Consider the following 18,051-nt stretch of genomic DNA (forward strand, 5'->3'; position numbering starts at 1 on the left):
CAACACGAGGAACTGAGCGTGCTCGAGAGAGAGAGAGCTTCTGTCATCTGCTGTGACAGGGGAAAGCTTATGGCTTTATAGGAAAATGAGCGTCTGCTTGCTATGTTTTCAATTTTTTTCCCTAAGTCACTAACTAATCCCTGATCTCTAGGTATTAAACATAGCTAGAGCCGGGTGCAGTTTAGACAAGCTGCCAGCAGCAATAGAAAACAAAGCAGACATAGAAACTGACCTGGATGACAACTTTCAGTGTGGACGCTTCTACTATCTGGGTGCAGATGACGGTGCCTGGATCTTGCTTGTATACCTCTCCCATGGTCAAGATCATCGGAATGGCCAGCAGGAACGAGGCGACCCAGATGCAGCTGATGAATTTTTTGGTTCTGCTCCTGGACATGATGCTCTTGGCTTTGAAAGGGTGGCAGATGGCCATATATCTTTCAACACTGAGGCTGGCGATGTTGAGGGCAGTGGCATAGGTGCAGGCGTCCCTCAGGAAGTAGTAGCCCTTGCAGATGTCGTTGCCGAAAGCCCAGGGGTGATGGACCCAGATGAAGTTGTAGAGTTCAATGGGCATGCAGAGGAGGAAGATGAGCAGGTCGGAGAACGCCAGGCTGGCCAAGTGGTAATGGACGGTGCTTTGGAGGTTCTGCAGGGACTTTTTCTGCACCAGGGTGTAGGCAGTGATGGAGTTGCCAATGGTCCCCACCAGGAAGAGCACCAAGTAGATGATGGTGACCATGACTTTGGAGTAGATGTCCGTGTTCACGTCCAGGTCCTCCTCATTGGGCACCTTGGACCCGAGTTCTGAACCATTGGAGACATTCCCAGCTGAAGGCAGCGCGTAGTTGGTGGGCAGCAAGTGAAACTGACCCATAAGGTATCCCAGCTGGTAGAGCGAAGAAGTTGTGTTAAGGTGCATGTCGGCTCTCCTCGCAGAGCAGAAGGCTTCCCGGAACGTCGCTGAGGATGCTTGCTTTAAGGATGCTTTCCAGCCCCAACTGGTACCCAGCTTTGAGGGAGGCTGCCTGGAAACTGTCGCCTGAGCAGAGGGTGTGACTGGTGCTGGTTGCTGCCAAGCAGCGAGAGTGCAAACCCAAAGTGGAAACTTGTCTCGTTTTGCAATGTGCTGGAGAGGAGGAGCCTGCTGACAAGACTCTCTCTGTGTGTATAAGAGAGAGGAAGGGGAGAGCAGTTGGAAGCAGCCTGCCACCGAGACGGCTCCAGAAAAAGCATGCAGCAGTTTTCACTTGCGAGCCCAGAGCCAGGCAGCAGGCAGCTCTCGTGTCTTTTCCCCTCTGACTCTCCTCCCCCCATCCCTGGCTCTTTGTGCGTGCCTCGTTCTTTAGGCTCCTGCACTCTCCAGATGCGAATAGCGCTAATGTGGTTTAGCAGGACAATAATCTCTCTCTCTCTCTCCCCCTCTCTCTCTCTCATTCCCCAGGATGAGCAAGTGAGTGAGAGAGACTGTGTTGTTCTCCCGGCCATGTATACATTATATGTGTAAGTAAAGATGGGGGAGAAATTTGGTTTTGTTCTCATTGTAATGTGAAGCTGCTGAATTTGCGCATCTCGAATTGCTACGCCGAGAGAAGTGCAGCAATTCTTTGACATTTGCACTTCCTCTGAATTTTGCAATGTGCTCCTCCGGTGGAACAGTGTCTACAAAAAGGAATACATAAGGGGAAAGGGCGCACAGAAATGATATACCAGTAACATGCAGAAAGGGACTATTTTCGGGGAGATGTGTGTATTATTCAGAACTGCATGAAATGATGTGTTCATAGGAGAAATTCACTTTAAAATGCTTGCCAATTTTTGCAGGCATTAAAGAAGGAAAGGAAAAAAGCACACCCTGTGATTTGCTGCAGAAATCTGAACTGAATTCATGATTGGAAAAATGAGAAACTGAGGGAAACCAAAATTGACAGATTCATCCATTCCTTTGTGTAAATCAAATTGGCAGAAAGCTGGCCAATATTTTCCTTATAGGGCTCTCTCGTCCTTTCATCTTCCCCATCTTCAAAACCTCTGAATATTTATAAGGGGGGTCGTCTCCTTTACATTTCCCCCTTGTACACCAGTGTCTGCATATTTTTCAGCTTTATGGATTTCATAACGAGTTAGATATATCATTTATGAAGACTATCATGAGAGGTTAGAAATCATTCCAGCTCCCTGGCATTTCTTCCACAGGGAACCAAGGCTGATACACGGTGTGGAGCCATCCTTCTCCAATACACTTTCTCTTGTAGGGAAACCTGCAGTTGCTGTTTGACTCCAACTCCCATCAGCCCCAGCCAGCCTGGCCAATTGACAGAGATGATGGTAGTTGCAGTCCAACAGCTTCTGGACGGCTACAGGTTCCCTATCAGTGCTGGATGAATTTTTCATACTCCCTGTCTAATGGATCTCCATTTTGGGCTCCCCTGAAGCAGGGCACACTCACGTCATTCTGCTGCCTGAGGTACCTCACCCATGCAAATGCTAACCAGACTACCAGATGACTCTTAATTTGGTGAAGGCATCAGGCTAGCTTGGGGAGGGGCACAGGGCAGGGTATGTGGTACCATGTCTGCTGCCCACCTATAGCAACTGCCTACTGGGAGAGCCAGTTTTACCCACACCTAGTGCTGTAGGCTGGCTGAGTTGTCAATTGAGAAGCACTGAGTTCGAATCCTACACCAAACATAAACACAGCAAGTAGTCTCAGGCAAGCCTTTGTTCTTTCATCCTCATCCGGCCTCTTCATCCGCAACAATCCTGCTTTCTCTTACAGAATTGGACAACTATGTTAACACATGGGAGGTGCTTTGAAGTGTCATAGAAAAGTCACAGGTTGCACAAGCAGTGTGTCAAATTGACTAGCGACTCTGGAAGGTCGGAAGTTGCCCTGAAATTACAAGAGGGTCACAGGGATCAGGTGACACAGAGGTGATGGAAGTTGAGGGGTCGGGAAGTATGACTCCACCCTCCTCTTACCCTCCCAATTTTAATCTCCAAATCAGTGTGCAGCGAATTTCCCCCCTATTAGACCCTGGATTTTCATGGCAGCAAAAAATCAGTGAAAAGCTTGTGGTGAAAGGAGATTTACCACTGGCAGTATCAGGCACAGGCAGGGATGAAGGAGCTGTTCATCCAGTTCATGAACCCAAATGCACCATTGTTTTGAGATTTGCATTTCTCTGAAATTTGCAATGCAGTTCTGCAAAAACAGCAACAACAAATGTGTACAAAATGTACGCATTACAGGAAAATGTGCATAACATGCATATCTTAGTGGAAATGCCACGCAGAAATTAACAAATTAGGGAGAGTTGCTTGCAAAAGACATCTATATTAGGAAAAATGCGCACTGAAGTGCTGACAAATTTACATAGAGACTTTTAAAATCTCTGTTGTTATTTAGTTGTTTAGTTGTGTCTGACTCTTCGTGACCCCCTGGACCAGAGCATGCCAGGCACTCCTGTCTTCCACGGCCTCCCGCAGTTTGGTCAAACTCATGCTGGTAGCTTCAAGAACACTGTCCCACCATCTCTTCCTCTGTCGTCCCCTTCTCCTTGTGCCCTCCATCTTTCCCAACATCAGGGTCTTTTCCAGGAAGTCTTCTCTTCTCATGAGGTGGCCAAAGTATTGGAGCCTCAGCTTCACGATCTGTCCTTCCAGTGAGCACTCAGGGCTGATTTCCATAAGAATGGCTAGGTTTGATCTTCTTGCAGTCCATGGGTCTCTGAAGAGTCTCCTCCAGCACCATAATTCAAAAGCATCAATTCTTTGGTGATCAACCTTCTTTATGGTACGCTCTCACTTCCATACATCACTACTGGGAAAACCATAGCTTTAACTATACGGACCGTATAGTTATAGCAGAAGATACAGTGATTCCCACCAATAGGCATATAATTCACCACTATGAGAATAGAATGCTGGACTAGATGGGCAATTGCTTGACCCAAAGGGCTGTTACCTTCTTAAAATGCCACTGATTTCCCATGAGTTGTATTCAACATAGCACAAAGGAAATTGTTGCATCCCTGAAAGCATTTCTGGAGAGATTGCAACACAATGCTGATGAGGACTAAAGGAGAAAAAGAGACCTCAAGGCAGAAATGTGGAGCACTGAACTTAAACGTGGAAAAACGAGAAACCGAGAGGAACCAAAATTGATAGATTGCCCCGCATCCGACCACAAGGTTGTCTAATACCAACCATTCTGTGCTAAGGAATTCAGAAGCAGGAAGGAGAAAACACTACCAGGCAGCTATTTTTGTTTCAACTAGGCTGTCCCATCTCCCGCTACGCTGCCATGCATATCAGAGAGAAAACAGATTCATGTTCGTCCAGGAAGCCTTTGCACTCTTGCTTAAGCATCCTCATTATGACATCTTGTGCTTTCTCGAACCTTGTAAGGCTCTCATTGTGCAAACAGCCTGCCTAAGGATAAACCTCATGTCCATCTCCCATATTGACATCAGGCAGGAGCCTTCCCTGGAATCTGTTTGGTGACTGATAAGAACATGTTTGTTTAGGCAAACCGACCCAGTATGCACATGTTTCAATCTGGGTTTTTTAAAAAATATTATTCTTGATTTGTTTATTTTTTGAAAGTTTTAAATAGTTGTTTTTAACTGTTTTTACTGATGACTTCATTGGGTTTTTCATTTTGTAAATTGCTTTGAGGTTGTTGTTTTATAGGTTTTATGAAACAAGTAATAAATAAAATAAAATAAGTAAATACGTTAAAGGAAGTATGGAAAGTTGAGAGGGGCTTATTCTCAATGAAAGCTTGACTCGTCTCATGGTTATGTTTTGAGGAAAATCTTGCTTTGAACCTCTGCCGTTCATTGCTTTTGGTAATACACAATTAATTAATTTATTTTTGTCACATGATTTTTGTCTTTGCTTTTTTAAACTTTGTTTTTAGCTAAGGGATGCTTTGGTCAAGTCCATGTTTCAGAATCACAAACAAGGTCCCAACTTTCCCCCACTCATCCCTGTAGCAACTTTTTTTTAAAAAAGAGAGAATCACCATGCCCCTTTAAAAAAACAACCAAACTGAAATATACTCAGAGTCGCAAAGTGATTTCATCTCTTTATTCAGCTCATAGTGGTGAGGAGGAATGAATGAATGTCCCCTCAAAGTATTGGCTTTATATACATTATTTACACAATGGGCTGCACATGATTGGCTAATTCCGGAATTCTACTGTAAGCCAATCAGGTTGTGGATTCACTTCTATCTGGAGCATGATTGGGTGGTTCCTGCCAACCAATCATACTGATGCATTGTTCTAGGACCAATCAGACTGCTGCATTCTGAATCCTATTGTTCTAGGACCAATCAGACTGCTGCATTTTGGATCCTATTGTTCTAGGACCAATCAGACTGCTGCAGTTTGGATCCTATACATAACACAAACCAAACATCCCTCTTAGTACTGTCTGAACTGCCACAGACTCCTGGATTTCCACACTTCCTGAAATGGTCATTGGCAAGGTAGGGAGATCATGATGTAAAGACCTCTTCTAGGCATTTCAGGAAGTGCATGAGGCCGGCTTTGCAAAGACAGGCACAAAGCCATAAATTAAAAACAAAAACAAACAAACTTGAAAATAAAAAAACACCCGCCACTCAACCATCTTGTATCATTATACAAATGATAGAGCAAGAACAAACCCAGCACAACTCCATGGAGATTTGCCCTAAGTTCTCACACCTTTTTATCCCTCCTACCCTACCCACCAGGGACGCGGGTGGCACTGTGGGTTAAACCACAGAGTCTAGGACTTGCCAATCAGAAGGTAGGCGGTTCGAATCCCCGTGACGGGGTGAGCTCCCGTTGCTCGGTCCTACCTCCTGCCAACCTGGCAATTTGAAAGCACATCAAAGTGCAAGTAGATAAATAAGTACCGCTCCGGCGGGAAGGTAAATGGCATTTCCATGCGCTGCTCTGGTTCACCAGAAGCAGCTTAGTCATGCTGGCCACATGACCTGGAAGCTGTCTGTGGACAAACGCTGGCTCCCTTGGCCTATAGAGCGAGATGAGCGCCACAACCCGAGAGTCGTCTGCGACCGGACCTAACAGTCAGGGGCACCTTTACCTTTACCCTACCCACCATCAAACACCAGTAAAAACATGGCAAAAAATATTGACACCACACTAAAATTGTGAACCATCTTCGGAATAGTCTTCAAAGGCAGCCCCACATGCAATACAATGCAGTAGTCTAATCTGGATTGTGACTAACCATGGCCATGGTACCTCTGCCAAAGAGATAGTTTTGGAATATTGAATTATTATTATTATTATTATTATTATTATTATTATTATTATTATTGAATACAGCAGCCCTAGCCCCCTTTGTATATATTTTACTCTTATCCTAAAAAGTAAACACCCTAAAATCTTTATTAATTACACCCTTTATTGAGAGCTGCAGCCTCTACAGCTGTGGTTCCCAAAATCCCCATGGGCCACTTAGATAATGGGAAGATTGTTCTTTCAGGGCTCTACCATCGCCATCGATCCCCGGCATTGAATGTGTTGGCCTAGTGTGGGGCTCCGAGGTGAGCTTGGCTGTCTGGCTGGTGTACCGGCCACCTAGCGCACCAGCAGCCACGCTGTCAGGCCTGTTGGAGGCTGTGGCCGGCTGGGCCTTGGAGTTCCCTAACCTATTGGTATTGGGGGACTTCAACATCCATGCTGATGCCGCTTCCTCCTCACAGGCTCTGGACCTGGTGTCTTCCATGGCGACACTAGGGCTCTCCCAGTTTGTTTCAGGCCCCACACATCAAGCAGGCCACACGCTGGATTTGATCTTTGGTGTTGGTATAGATGTGATCATGTTTCCCTCAATGAAGGTGCCATGGTCTGATCACTGTGCTCTGAAAGCCAGGATTGACGTTCCACCCCCACCCTGCTTAGGTGGCGAGCCGATTTGGGCTTGCCCGCAGAGACTGATGGACCCTGATAGATTCCGTCAGGCCTTGCGGGACCTTGCTCCCCCTGGCGACTCATTGACTGAGCTTGTTGAGGGCTGGAATACCCAGCTCCTAGCAGCCATCGATGAGATCGCACCTAAGCGCCCTCTGCGACCCCGCAGAAACCGGGCTCCCTGGTTTACCGAGGAGCTTCGGAAAATGAAGCGGGACCTCAGACGGCTAGAGCGAGTATGGCGGGGTGCCCGTGACGGAGCCTCAAGAACATCTTATAGGGTTTTTATGAAAACCTATGAGATGGCAGTGAAGGCCGCTAAGAAGTCCTACTTCTCGGCCTCCATTGCATCCGCTAGCTCTCGCCCGGCGCAATTATTTAGTATAATTAGGTCCTTAACGTCCCTTGAAGGACAGCCAAATTTAAATAACAATTCGACACACAGCTGTGAGGCATTTGCGAGCTTTTTTGCGGAGAAGGTCCTGTTGCTCCGCCATGACCTCCCTGCCAATTTGGACACAATAAGGGAACTGGAGGCCCCTCGACTGTCCTCGGGTCCAGTATTGGACCACTTTGACCAGATATCCCCAGCCGATGTGGACAGACTCCTCCGAGCTGGAAAGCCCACCACCTGTCCTCTTGACCCGTGCCCGTCTTGGCTGATTAGAGCGTGTCCAGACGAGGTGCGGGCCCCCCTGGGTGATATCACCAATTTGTCCCTTGGCACTGGGATATTCCCAGGGGAACTGAAGGAGGCAGTGGTGCGTCCGCTCTTAAAGAAAACATCATTAGATCCTTTAGATCTATCCAATTACCGCCCGGTTTCGAATCTTCCATTCCTGGGTAAGGTGATTGAGAGAGCGGTTGCTGAACAGCTTGGTAGGTTTCTGGATGAAACATCGGCTCTCGATCCATTCCAGTCCGGCTTCCGCGCTGGTCATGGGACCGAGACGGCTCTGGTCGCCCTAACAGATGATCTCCGCAGGCAGCTGGATCGAGGCGGGTCGGGGCTGCTGATTCTTCTAGACCTGTCAGCAGCCTTCGACATGGTCGATCACGAACTCCTGGACCACCGCCTTGCCGACGTGGGGATCCAGGGCACAGTCCTTCAATGGCTGCGCTCGTTTCTCTCTGGTCGGGGACAGAGGGTGGCGCTTGGGGGGGAATTGTCATCGCGCCACTCCCTGGTGTGTGGAGTGCCTCAAGGTGCGATTCTCTCTCCGATGCTTTTTAACATCTTTATGCGCCCCCTCGCCCAGCTTGTCCGGAGTTTTGGGCTGGGCTGCCATCAGTATGCTGATGACACCCAACTCTATCTGTTGATGGATGGCCATCCTGACTCGGCCCCAGACACACTGACCAGATGCCTGGAAGCTGTGGCTGGATGGTTTCGTGGGAGCCGGTTGAAGTTAAATCCTTCGAAGACAGAGGTCCTCTGGCTGGGACGGGGCGATATGGGATTGAGGGGGCAACTCCCATCTCTTGCGGGGGTGCAACTAGTGCCAGCATCGTCAGTTAAGAGTTTGGGTGTAATCTTCGATACCTCCCTCTCTATGGAGGCGCAGATTACAGCTATAACAAAGGCGGCTTTTTTTCATCTCCGCCAAGCTAAGCAGTTGGCTCCTTATCTCTCTCGCCCTGACCTAGCCACTGTGATCCACGCGACGGTCACCTCCAGACTGGATTATTGTAACTCGCTCTACGTGGGGCTGCCCTTGAGACTGACCCAGAAACTCCAACGGGTGCAGAATGCCGCAGCGAGACTCCTTATGGGGTCATCACTGCGAGATCACATTCATCCAGTACTATATCAGCTGCACTGGCTCCCGGTGGAGTACAGGATCAGGTTTAAGGTGCTGGTTTTAACCTTTAAAGCCCTATACGGCCTAGGACCCTCGTACCTGCGGGACCGCCTCTCCTGGTATGCCCCACAGAGAAACCTACGGTCTGCAAATAAGAACATCCTGAAGGTCCCAGGCCTCAGAGAGGTTAGGCTGGCCTCAACTAGAGCCAGAGCTTTCTCGGCTGTGGCACCAATCTGGTGGAATGCTCTGTCACAAGAGACTAGGGCCCTGCGGGACTTGACATCTTTCCGCAGGGCCTGTAAGACAGAGCTGTTCCACCAGGCCTTTGGTCTGGGCGCAGCCTGACCCCCTCCTCTGGCAATCTGCACAGGGTCCTGCTTGCTGGTTGCCATCAATTCGTTTCTGATTGATTTTATGGTGAAAAGTTTTTAGAATGTTGGATTGTTTTTATTGTTGTTAGCCGCCCTGAGCCCGGCTTTGGCTGGGGAGGGCGGGGTATAAATAAAATTTATTATTATTATTATTATTATTAGGCAAACTAAGACCTGGGGGCCAGATCTGGCCCAATTGCCTTCTAAATCTGGCCCGCGGTCGGTCCAGAAATCAGCGTGTTTTTACATGAGTAGAATATGTCCTTTTATTTAAAATGCATCTCTGGGTTATTTGTGGGGCATAGGAATTCGTTCATATTCCCCCCCCCAATATACTCTGGCCCCCCACAACGTCTGAGGGACAGTGGACCGGCCCCCTGCTGAAAAAGTTTGCTGATCCTTGACTTAGATATTGCCAATGATTTTTCTGCCTGCTGTAGCAATTTTGTAATGTACTGTGCTAGATGCTGTATGTTCTTAAATTGTACTCATAATGCTTTTTGCTTATACAGGCAATTCCCCAATTGTACACAATCGGCACACATGCGACCACTGATATACATGCTGTTTTCAGCACTGTAAGGGGGCAGGGCAGTACAGGGCAGGCTTATGCATGTCCCATTGATGTGCACGGTGACTTGGAACATAATCATGATTTAAATGTGGAATTGCCTGCATTGTACTGACCAGGAAGTTCTTATTCAGAGAGTTGTTGTTGTTGTTTAGTCGTTTAGTCGTGTCCAACTCTTCATGACCCCATGGACTGGAGTACGCCAGGCACTCCTGTCTTCCACTGCCTCCCGCAGCTTGGTCAAACTCATGCTGGTAGCTTCAAGAACACTGTCCAACCATCTCGTCCTCAGTCGTCCCCTTCTCCTTGTGCCCTCCATCTTTCCCAACATCAGGGTCTTTTCCAGGGAGTCTTCTCTTCTCATGAGGTGGCCAAAGTATTGGAGCCTCAGCTTCAGGACCTGTCCTTCCAGTGAGCACTCAGGGCTGATTTCCTTCAGAATGGATGTGTTTGATCTTCTTGCAGTCCATGGGACTCTCAAGAGTCTCCTCCAGCTCCATAATTCAAAAGCATCCATTCTTTGGCGATCAGCCTTCTTTATGGTTGCATTACAATTTGAATCGTATAGAATTCCATGTAGTTCAGCTTGTAAGAATCCTTCATAGGACCACCCAAATGAAGCTTGTGGACCTCTGGTGGTCTGGGGGCCACAGTTGGGGAACACCTGCTCTACTGCATTTGCATGTAATTGTGCCTAACGTAGCTTTTGCATATTGAAATGATCGGCAGATCTTTATCTCAGGGGAGAAGGAAATTGTAACAGGAAAAGTGGAACCTTCCGTTCAGCAGTATTAAAGGGCTTTTCTCTGATGTAGCCTTTAAACTGTGCAGGTGCATTTCAAACAAGCCTGCCAAAATAAAATAAAATAAAATAATCCTTCCTTTGTTTACCCCTGACTCCAACCTCAATCCTTGCTATTTCTTTTTAACTTCTCTGGCCTTTGTACTCAACTTGACCTTTTAGGTGTATTTGTACCGGAAACTTAAAATAAAAATAAAAACCCTGTGTGACGGGGAAAAAAGCCAACCTCAAATGTTACACTGACTTAAAAATCTTTTAGGAAAATATCACTGGCACGACCTTACCTATTAACAGGTTTGTTTTTTAATGAAGATTCATTTGGAACCTGAAGGGGAAAGCTTACCAAATGTCAAGGAAACTTGCCTTTGTCATGCCCTAACGCACCACAATCTGGAACATTTTATTCCAGTTAATGCAACTGTACTTTAATTTCCCTTGGCTGGGTAACTTCAAGGGATTTGGAAGCCTTCAGTTGCAAAGTAACCCCTGAGAGAGACACATTTCCCTTTTCCACAGAAGCAACTGCCAGAAACGTGCTCTTTGACAAATTTCTCCCGTGCATGATGCCCTCAACTGATTTACAGTTGCTCAAGCAAATGAACAGGAGGCGCCCCGATTTTTTTGTTATGCCAAACTGCTGGCCTCGGGCTTTAAATTAACCAGGGAAGTTGTATTGCTTTTCAAAGAGCACCAGGGCGCCTGTACAAATGGCCAAGGTGGTAATTGCATTTTTGGCTGTGTGCGCCATTTCCCTGCTTTACAAATAGTTCCTGTGCTTAGAAAGAGGTGTGAAAAATTAAAGGCTTTTCAGTGCACTGAATTTGGTTATTAAATGTCGTGCTTCAAGAGGGATGTTTACAGCGCATGCACACACCAATGCCTGCACGCACAGAGAGACACACTGTGTGTGTGTGTGTGTGTGTGTGTGGCAACTGCAAGGAATGCAAACAGATTTATTCCCTCCCTCTCAGTTCCTTCTGCAGTCTGCAATTTCAGAACTTCTCTAAAGAAACTGGCATGTGCGGATGACCAGTGTTGGTACAGCGGTACCTCGTTTTAAGTCTGTTCTGTCGGTCGTCCATTCCGTGGAATGTCCGTGGCAAACCTGGAAGTACCAGAACTTGTTACTTCCAGGTTCGCCTCTCGTGCATGCGCAGAAGCGCAAAACCGCTCCACGTGCATGCGCAGAATGATGCTCTGTTGAGTGTCCCTTTTATTGAGTGTCCGGGGCTCCGGAACGGATCCTGGACTCAAAATGAGGTACCATTGTACTGGGTTTTGCCCGAGAGCAAAAATTCACAATGAATTTGCACAGAGGACATCAAAGGAATTTTGAGAAAAGAGAAATAAACTAAACTAACCAGAGTTTATTGTGGGGCTTTATTGTGCATCTTACCTGTGGACTTCAGAAAATAAATGCAGGAAGAGATATGCTTTGCATGGCTGTCTGAAATCCTGGAGAGTAACTGCTAGTCTGTGTAAATAGTACGGAGCTATAAGGACCAATGGTTTGACTCAGTATATAGCAGGTTTCTCTGTTCCTAGCCATGCTGAAGAGTTACCATATTCAGAGGTTTGTGGGTAGCCAATATACTTCTGTCATGTCCTTCCCTTTCCCCCTCCTGAAATGCCCTGTTCTGTTTCCTTTAGATTTTACTTGCAGAGTCACAGACTTGGTGGAAGATTGTCAATAGCACCACTTAGTGGCCAGGTCTTCCTGGCTGCAAATGTTTCACTTTTTAAATTGCAACTGAGTGGGCACAAGTAAGTTAAAATAATTAGTTATATAAGGGGCAAGGGAGGCAAACTAATGACAGTGTACTGGAAGAAGCAAAGATCACCAGCAATGATTCTTCAACATCAACTTTGTTGAACTGGTCATGTTGTGCGGATGCCTGATTATCGTCTTCGAAAGCAACTACTCTATTCCGAACTTAAAAATAGAAAGCGTAATGGTGGTGGTCAACAAAGGAGGTTTAAAGACTCTCTCAAGGCAAATCTAAATAAATGTAGTATAAACACTGACAACTGGGAAACACTGGCCTGCAAGGGCTCCAATTGGAGAAAAGCCTTTACCAAAGGTGTTGTGGGTTTTGAAGACGCTCGAACTCAGGACAAAAGGGAGAAACAGGCTAAGAGGAAGGTACGCTTGGCAAACCCTCACCATGATCAACTCTCTCCTGGAAACCTATGTCCCCACTGTGGAAGGACGTCTGGATCCAGAATTGGCCTCCACAGTCACTTACGGATTCATTGTTAAAACTGTGTTCATGGAAGATGATCATACTCGGCTATGAGTGATCACCAAAGAAAGAAGAAGATATGAATGACCCACTTTATAGTAGCCCCAAGGGGCTCTCAAAGCAGCTTACAAAGGATTCACACACACACACACACACACACACACACACGGGCTCTTGTGGCCAAATCCTGCTTGCCAGTTTCCCACAAGTGTCTGCTGGCCACTGTTAGAACAGGATGCTGAATTAGACGGACCATTGGCCTGATCTGACGGGCTCTTCATATGTCCGTATGGTGCTGGGGTTATTCCAGTGAGATTTCCTCTCTCCATCTTTGGTCTTCCTTGATTTTGCCCTTCAGAGGCTCCCCCTACTGGGCAGATGAGCTCACTGAAGAAAGAGAGTGGAGCTGACGAGATGGTATTTATTCCACCTGTGATGGAGGCAACTCTTCCTTTGCTGTAGTTGCATGGCAACTGCTCTCAAATGTCTTCTGAGGACTTCATAGCCAAAAAGAAAAGAAAAGAAAGACAAGAAAAAGGTTTCAAAATGAATCATCTTGCAACAGATTACTTTTTCTTGCATCCTCACAGCTGCCATCCTTCATAGGGACTACTAGCTACGAATCTGTCCATTTTGGTTTCTCTCAGTTTCTCATTTTTGCCAATTTAAGTTCAGTTCTCCACTTTTCCATATCAGTGTGCATTAAAAAAAAACTTTATGAAAATTCACCAGTGCCAACTTAACCCAATATGCACGTTTTTGTATGCAGTTTCCCCTAATCAAGAAAATTTTGCAATGCGCCATGCATTTTTGTACACCATTTTCACTAATATATTCATTTTAATGCATATTTCACCCTAGAATATGCATTTTTATGTACATATTACATGACAAGAGAACTGCATTGCAAAGTTCAGAGGTGTATGAATTTCAAACAATACCTGTGTTTCCATTTTCTTATTGTTTTGGAAATTAACAGTTTACATCAGTTCACCTTTAAATGAGAAACAAATGATGACACCCAACTCTATCTGCTGATGGACGGCCAACCTGACTCGACCCCAGACACACTGGTCAGATGTTTGGAAGCTGTGGCTGGATGGTTGTGTATGAGCTGGTTGAAGCTAAATCCTTCGAAGACAGATGTCCTCTGGCTGGCTCAGGACAAAATGGGGTTGGGGGGCCAACTCCCATCTCTTGCGGGGGTGCAGTTTGTGCCAGTGCCTTCTGTCAAGAGTTTGGGTGCAACCCTCAACTCCTCCCTTTCTATGGAGGCACAGGTTGCAGCTACAACAAAGGCGGCATTTTTTCATCTCCGCCATGCTAAGCAGTTGGTCCCTTATCTCTCTTGCCCTGATCTCACCACTGTGATCCATGCTACGGTCACCTCCAGGCTTGATTATTGTAACTCACTCTGCATGGGGCTGGCCTTGAGACTGACCCAGAAACTCCAGCGGGTGCAGAATGCCGCAGTGAGACTCCTTACGGGGTCTTCGCAGTGGGATCACATTCATCCAGTGCTTTACCAGCTGCACTGGCTCCCGGTGGAGTACAGGATCAGGTTTAAGGTGCTGGTTTTAACCTTTAAAGCCCTATACAGCCAAGGACCCTCGTACCTACGGGACTGCCTCTACTGGTACACCCCACAGAGGACCTTACGGTCTGCAAATAATAACAGCTTAGAGATCCCGGGCCTCAGAGAGATTAGTCTGGTCTCAACCAGGGCCAGGGCCCAGGCCTGGCGGAATGCTCTGCCACAAGAGATCAGGGCCCTGCAGGATTTGACATCTTTCCACAGGGCCTGCAAGACGGAGTTGTTTCGCCAGGCCTTTGGTCAGGACTCAGCTTGACTCCCCTTTTCTTTTTGTATAAGAACTAATATGAAAGAGGCCTCCCAGAATTCTCACAGGCCCATATAAGATCAGTGTAAACAGTTGGGCCAATGAGCACTTACTGTTCCCAACCCTAACCCTGCGGAAAGCCATCTAATTAGACTATAATTTGATTTTGACATGTTTTTAGGAGGTAATTTAATTATTGTTTGCTTTTATACCAATATTATATATCTGATGTTAGCCGCCCTGAGCCCGACTTTGGCCGGGGAGAGCGGAATATAAATAAAAATTTACTACTACTACTACTACTACTATTAAATCAAATTTCTCCTCCACCCTTTAGTCCAGGTTCTTAACTGCAGTGGAGTCAGCTGGAAGAGGACTGCTTTTGGAGCCCAGGGGACAGCTGTCCATTCCTCAACTCCACTGTGTTTCTTTCAAATCTGCTCAAGCTCTCCAAGCGGATGTCTCCATAAATGCAAAACTTTACCCTTCTTTGATCTTCAACAGTATTAACATGGTAATTCTTAAAACCCTGATTCTTGATTTGCATTCAAATGGGTCCAATAGTGTCACCATGACTGCATTACCCTTTTCATTTACTAAGGATAATTTAAAGTGTTATTAAACTACTCTTCGTTCAAATGAATTTGCCTCTGCGTTCATAGCTCAGCCTCTGGACTGCATTCAGCTGAACATATTGGCATCTGTGCAAAGAAAAGGGCTGTTTAATAGACTGTTGCTTCCTCCAGAATGAAATACACCAGACAGTAGCTTATCTATTAAAAGCTTGCAAAAATGTTTGAGCTGGAGAAAATTTTGCCACTTTGAAATGTTTTCTGAAGCAATAAATCAAGTATGCGTAGTGCTGGTTAGGAACGAGTCTCCTACAGCTTGCAGAGTACTTTGACTTTCACACTTTTATGAAGATTTCTTCCCCCTTATGCATCCCGCCTCAAGCAATATTAGAGAGAGAAAGAGAGAGAGAGAAATGGGAAGAACTGTTTCCAATTAAAGAAGCTGGAATGGAGAACTAAATCATGGTTTTCAAGAGGAAACAAATTCTGGTTTTCTCCCATAAAACATTGATTTTCCTGATTCAGTGGCTTTGTAAAAATGAGAAGTTACCAAGATCAGTCCTGACAAGGAGGCAAAATCTTCCTCATTCTCCACTTTCCTGTGAAATCTTTGGATTAACCCTTTAACAAGGCAATCCTATGCACGTTCAAAAGGTAGGCCATTGAGTTCGGTGGGTCTTCTTAATAGACATGCATAGAATTACACTGTAAAATAGACTTGCCATCCATTGCTTGTTTCAAGGAATGCAGTTTGCTCCTTTCCCCAGTACACCCATATCAAGTACTGTTAGGTAGGTGGAATCTGAATAAATCCTGGGTGCCTTGGTAGGATTTGGGTTTTGTCTGAGGAGAAGCAGGATGTGTGCAAAGCTGCATGATTTTGGGGGGAAGGGGACCCCCTAAAAGTTTTTGTGTTACCTTGATGATCCAGATCTTGGGGTGGTGGGGTGGGAATGCTGCATACAAGTGTCTGATGAAAGCAAAACTATATCTCTTGTCAGAGACAAGCCAGCATTAAATCATACAGTGGTACCTCTGGTAGCAAACGGGATCCGTTCCAGAGGCCCGTTCGCAACCTGAAAAGAACGCAACCCACGTCTGCGCGTCTGCCACACGCGGGTCACGATGTGCCGCTTCTGCGCATGCACATGATGTCATTTTGAGCATCTGCACATGCGTGAGTGGCGAAACCCGGAAGAAACCCTTTCTGGTACTTCTGGGTCGCTGTGGGACGCAACCTGAAAACGCGCAACCTGAAGCAAACGTAACATGAGGTATGACTGTACTGTGCAAGTTGGAGTTAAGTCTTTATTAGCAAGAAACACAATAGAGATGGGTGTGTCAGGCCTAGTGAGCACAGCAACACATCTCTGGTAGGTCCTGCAGTCATGAAGCTGTTGCTGAGACTGAAGGGACCCATCTCCCTGCAGCTACCTCCTCTCCAGGTTTTTCCCAAAGCAATCAGAGACTGTGTCTGTGCATCACCAATCTTTCCTCCGCTCTTTTCAAGCCTCTACTGGTTCTGGGAGACAAGTGGGGGAAGCTTGCTGCAGCCTCCGCTTCCGGACTTCTCTCCGCCACAGACTCTCCCCGTTCACTAAGTCCTGTTCCCTCTTCAGCCTCTGAGACCTTCTCCTCCCAGGCTCCTCCCTCTCCTCCCTCTAACCACTTCTCGTTGTCCCACCACCACTCCCTGGGCTCTGAGCCTTCTTCCCTTGGGGGCTCCCCAGTTGGTTCCCTCCACCAACCTTTCATAGAATCATAGAATCATAGAGTTGGAAGAGACCACAAGGGTCATCGAGTCCAACCCCCTGCCAAGCAGGAAACACCATCAGAGCACTCCTGACATATGGTTGTCAAGCCTCTGCTTAAAGACCTCCAAAGAAGGAGACTCCACCACACTCCTTGGCAGCAAATTCCACTGTCGAACAGCTCTTACTGTCAGGAAGTTCTTCCTAATGTTTAGGTGGAATCTTCTTTCTTGTAGTTTGTATCCATTGCTCCGTGTCCGCTTCTCTGGAGCAGCAGAAAACAACCTTTCTCCCTCCTCTATGTGACATCCTTTTATATATTTGAACATGGCTATCATATCACCCCTTAACCTCCTCTTCTCCAGGCTAAACATGCCCAGCTCCCTTAGCCGATCCTCATAAGGCATCGTTTCCAGGCCTTTGACCATTTTGGTTGCCCTCCTCTGTACACGTTCTAGTTTGTCAGTGTCCTTCTTGAACTGTGGTGCCCAGAACTGGACACAGTACTCCAGGTGAGGTCTGACCAGAGCAGAATACAGTGGCACTATCACTTCCCTTGATCTAGATGCTATACTCCTATTGATGCAGCCCAGAATTGCATTGGCTTTTTTAGCTGCCGCGTCACACTGTTGGCTCATGTTAAGTTTGTGGTCAACCAAGACTCCTAGATCCTTTTCACATGTACTGCTCTCAAGCCAGGTGTCTGGCTTGAGAGCAGACCCTCTGTGTCCAACTGCTCCATGACCCCAGAGGACAGGATCACACTTCAAAACGACCTTGACAGATTAGAGAACTGGGCCAAAACAAACAAGATGAATTTTAACAGGGAGAAATGTAAAGTATTGCACTTGGGCAAAAAAAATGAGAGGCACAAATACAAGATGGGTGACACCTGGCTTGAGAGCAGTACATGTGAAAAGGATCTAGGAGTCTTGGTTGACCACAAACTTGACATGAGCCAACAGTGTGACGCGGCAGCTAAAAAAGCCAATGCAATTCTGGGCTGCATCAATAGGAGTATAGCATCTAGATCAAGGGAAGTGATAGTGCCACTGTATTCTGCTCTGGTCAGACCTCACCTGGAGTACTGTGTCCAGTTCTGGGCACCACAGTTCAAGAAGGACACTGACAAACTGGAACGTGACCAGAGGAGGGCAACC

The 18,051-nt window shown here is 46.6% G+C and overlaps 1 protein-coding gene and 1 long non-coding RNA gene across 2 annotated transcripts in view; one reads left to right on the top strand and one right to left on the bottom strand.

The window, feature by feature from the left end:
• The window catches only part of NTSR1 (neurotensin receptor 1), a 117,508-nt gene extending 115,464 nt beyond the window's left edge, over positions 1 to 2,044 (bottom strand). Inside the window, exon 1 of the mRNA XM_083447537.1 lies at positions 233 to 2,044. Within this exon, the coding sequence (XP_083303663.1) occupies positions 233 to 922 (690 nt within the window). The 5' untranslated portion in view covers positions 923 to 2,044. The remainder of the gene's footprint in view (positions 1 to 232) is intronic.
• LOC310680771 overlaps positions 1 to 18,051 on the top strand; it is a 506,863-nt gene that overhangs the window by 248,073 nt on the left and 240,739 nt on the right. The gene's annotated exons all lie outside the window — the stretch shown is intronic.

This window comes from Podarcis tiliguerta (genome assembly GCF_965153285.1).
Source record: "Podarcis tiliguerta genome assembly, chromosome: 6".
NCBI lineage: Eukaryota > Metazoa > Chordata > Lepidosauria > Squamata > Lacertidae > Podarcis > Podarcis tiliguerta.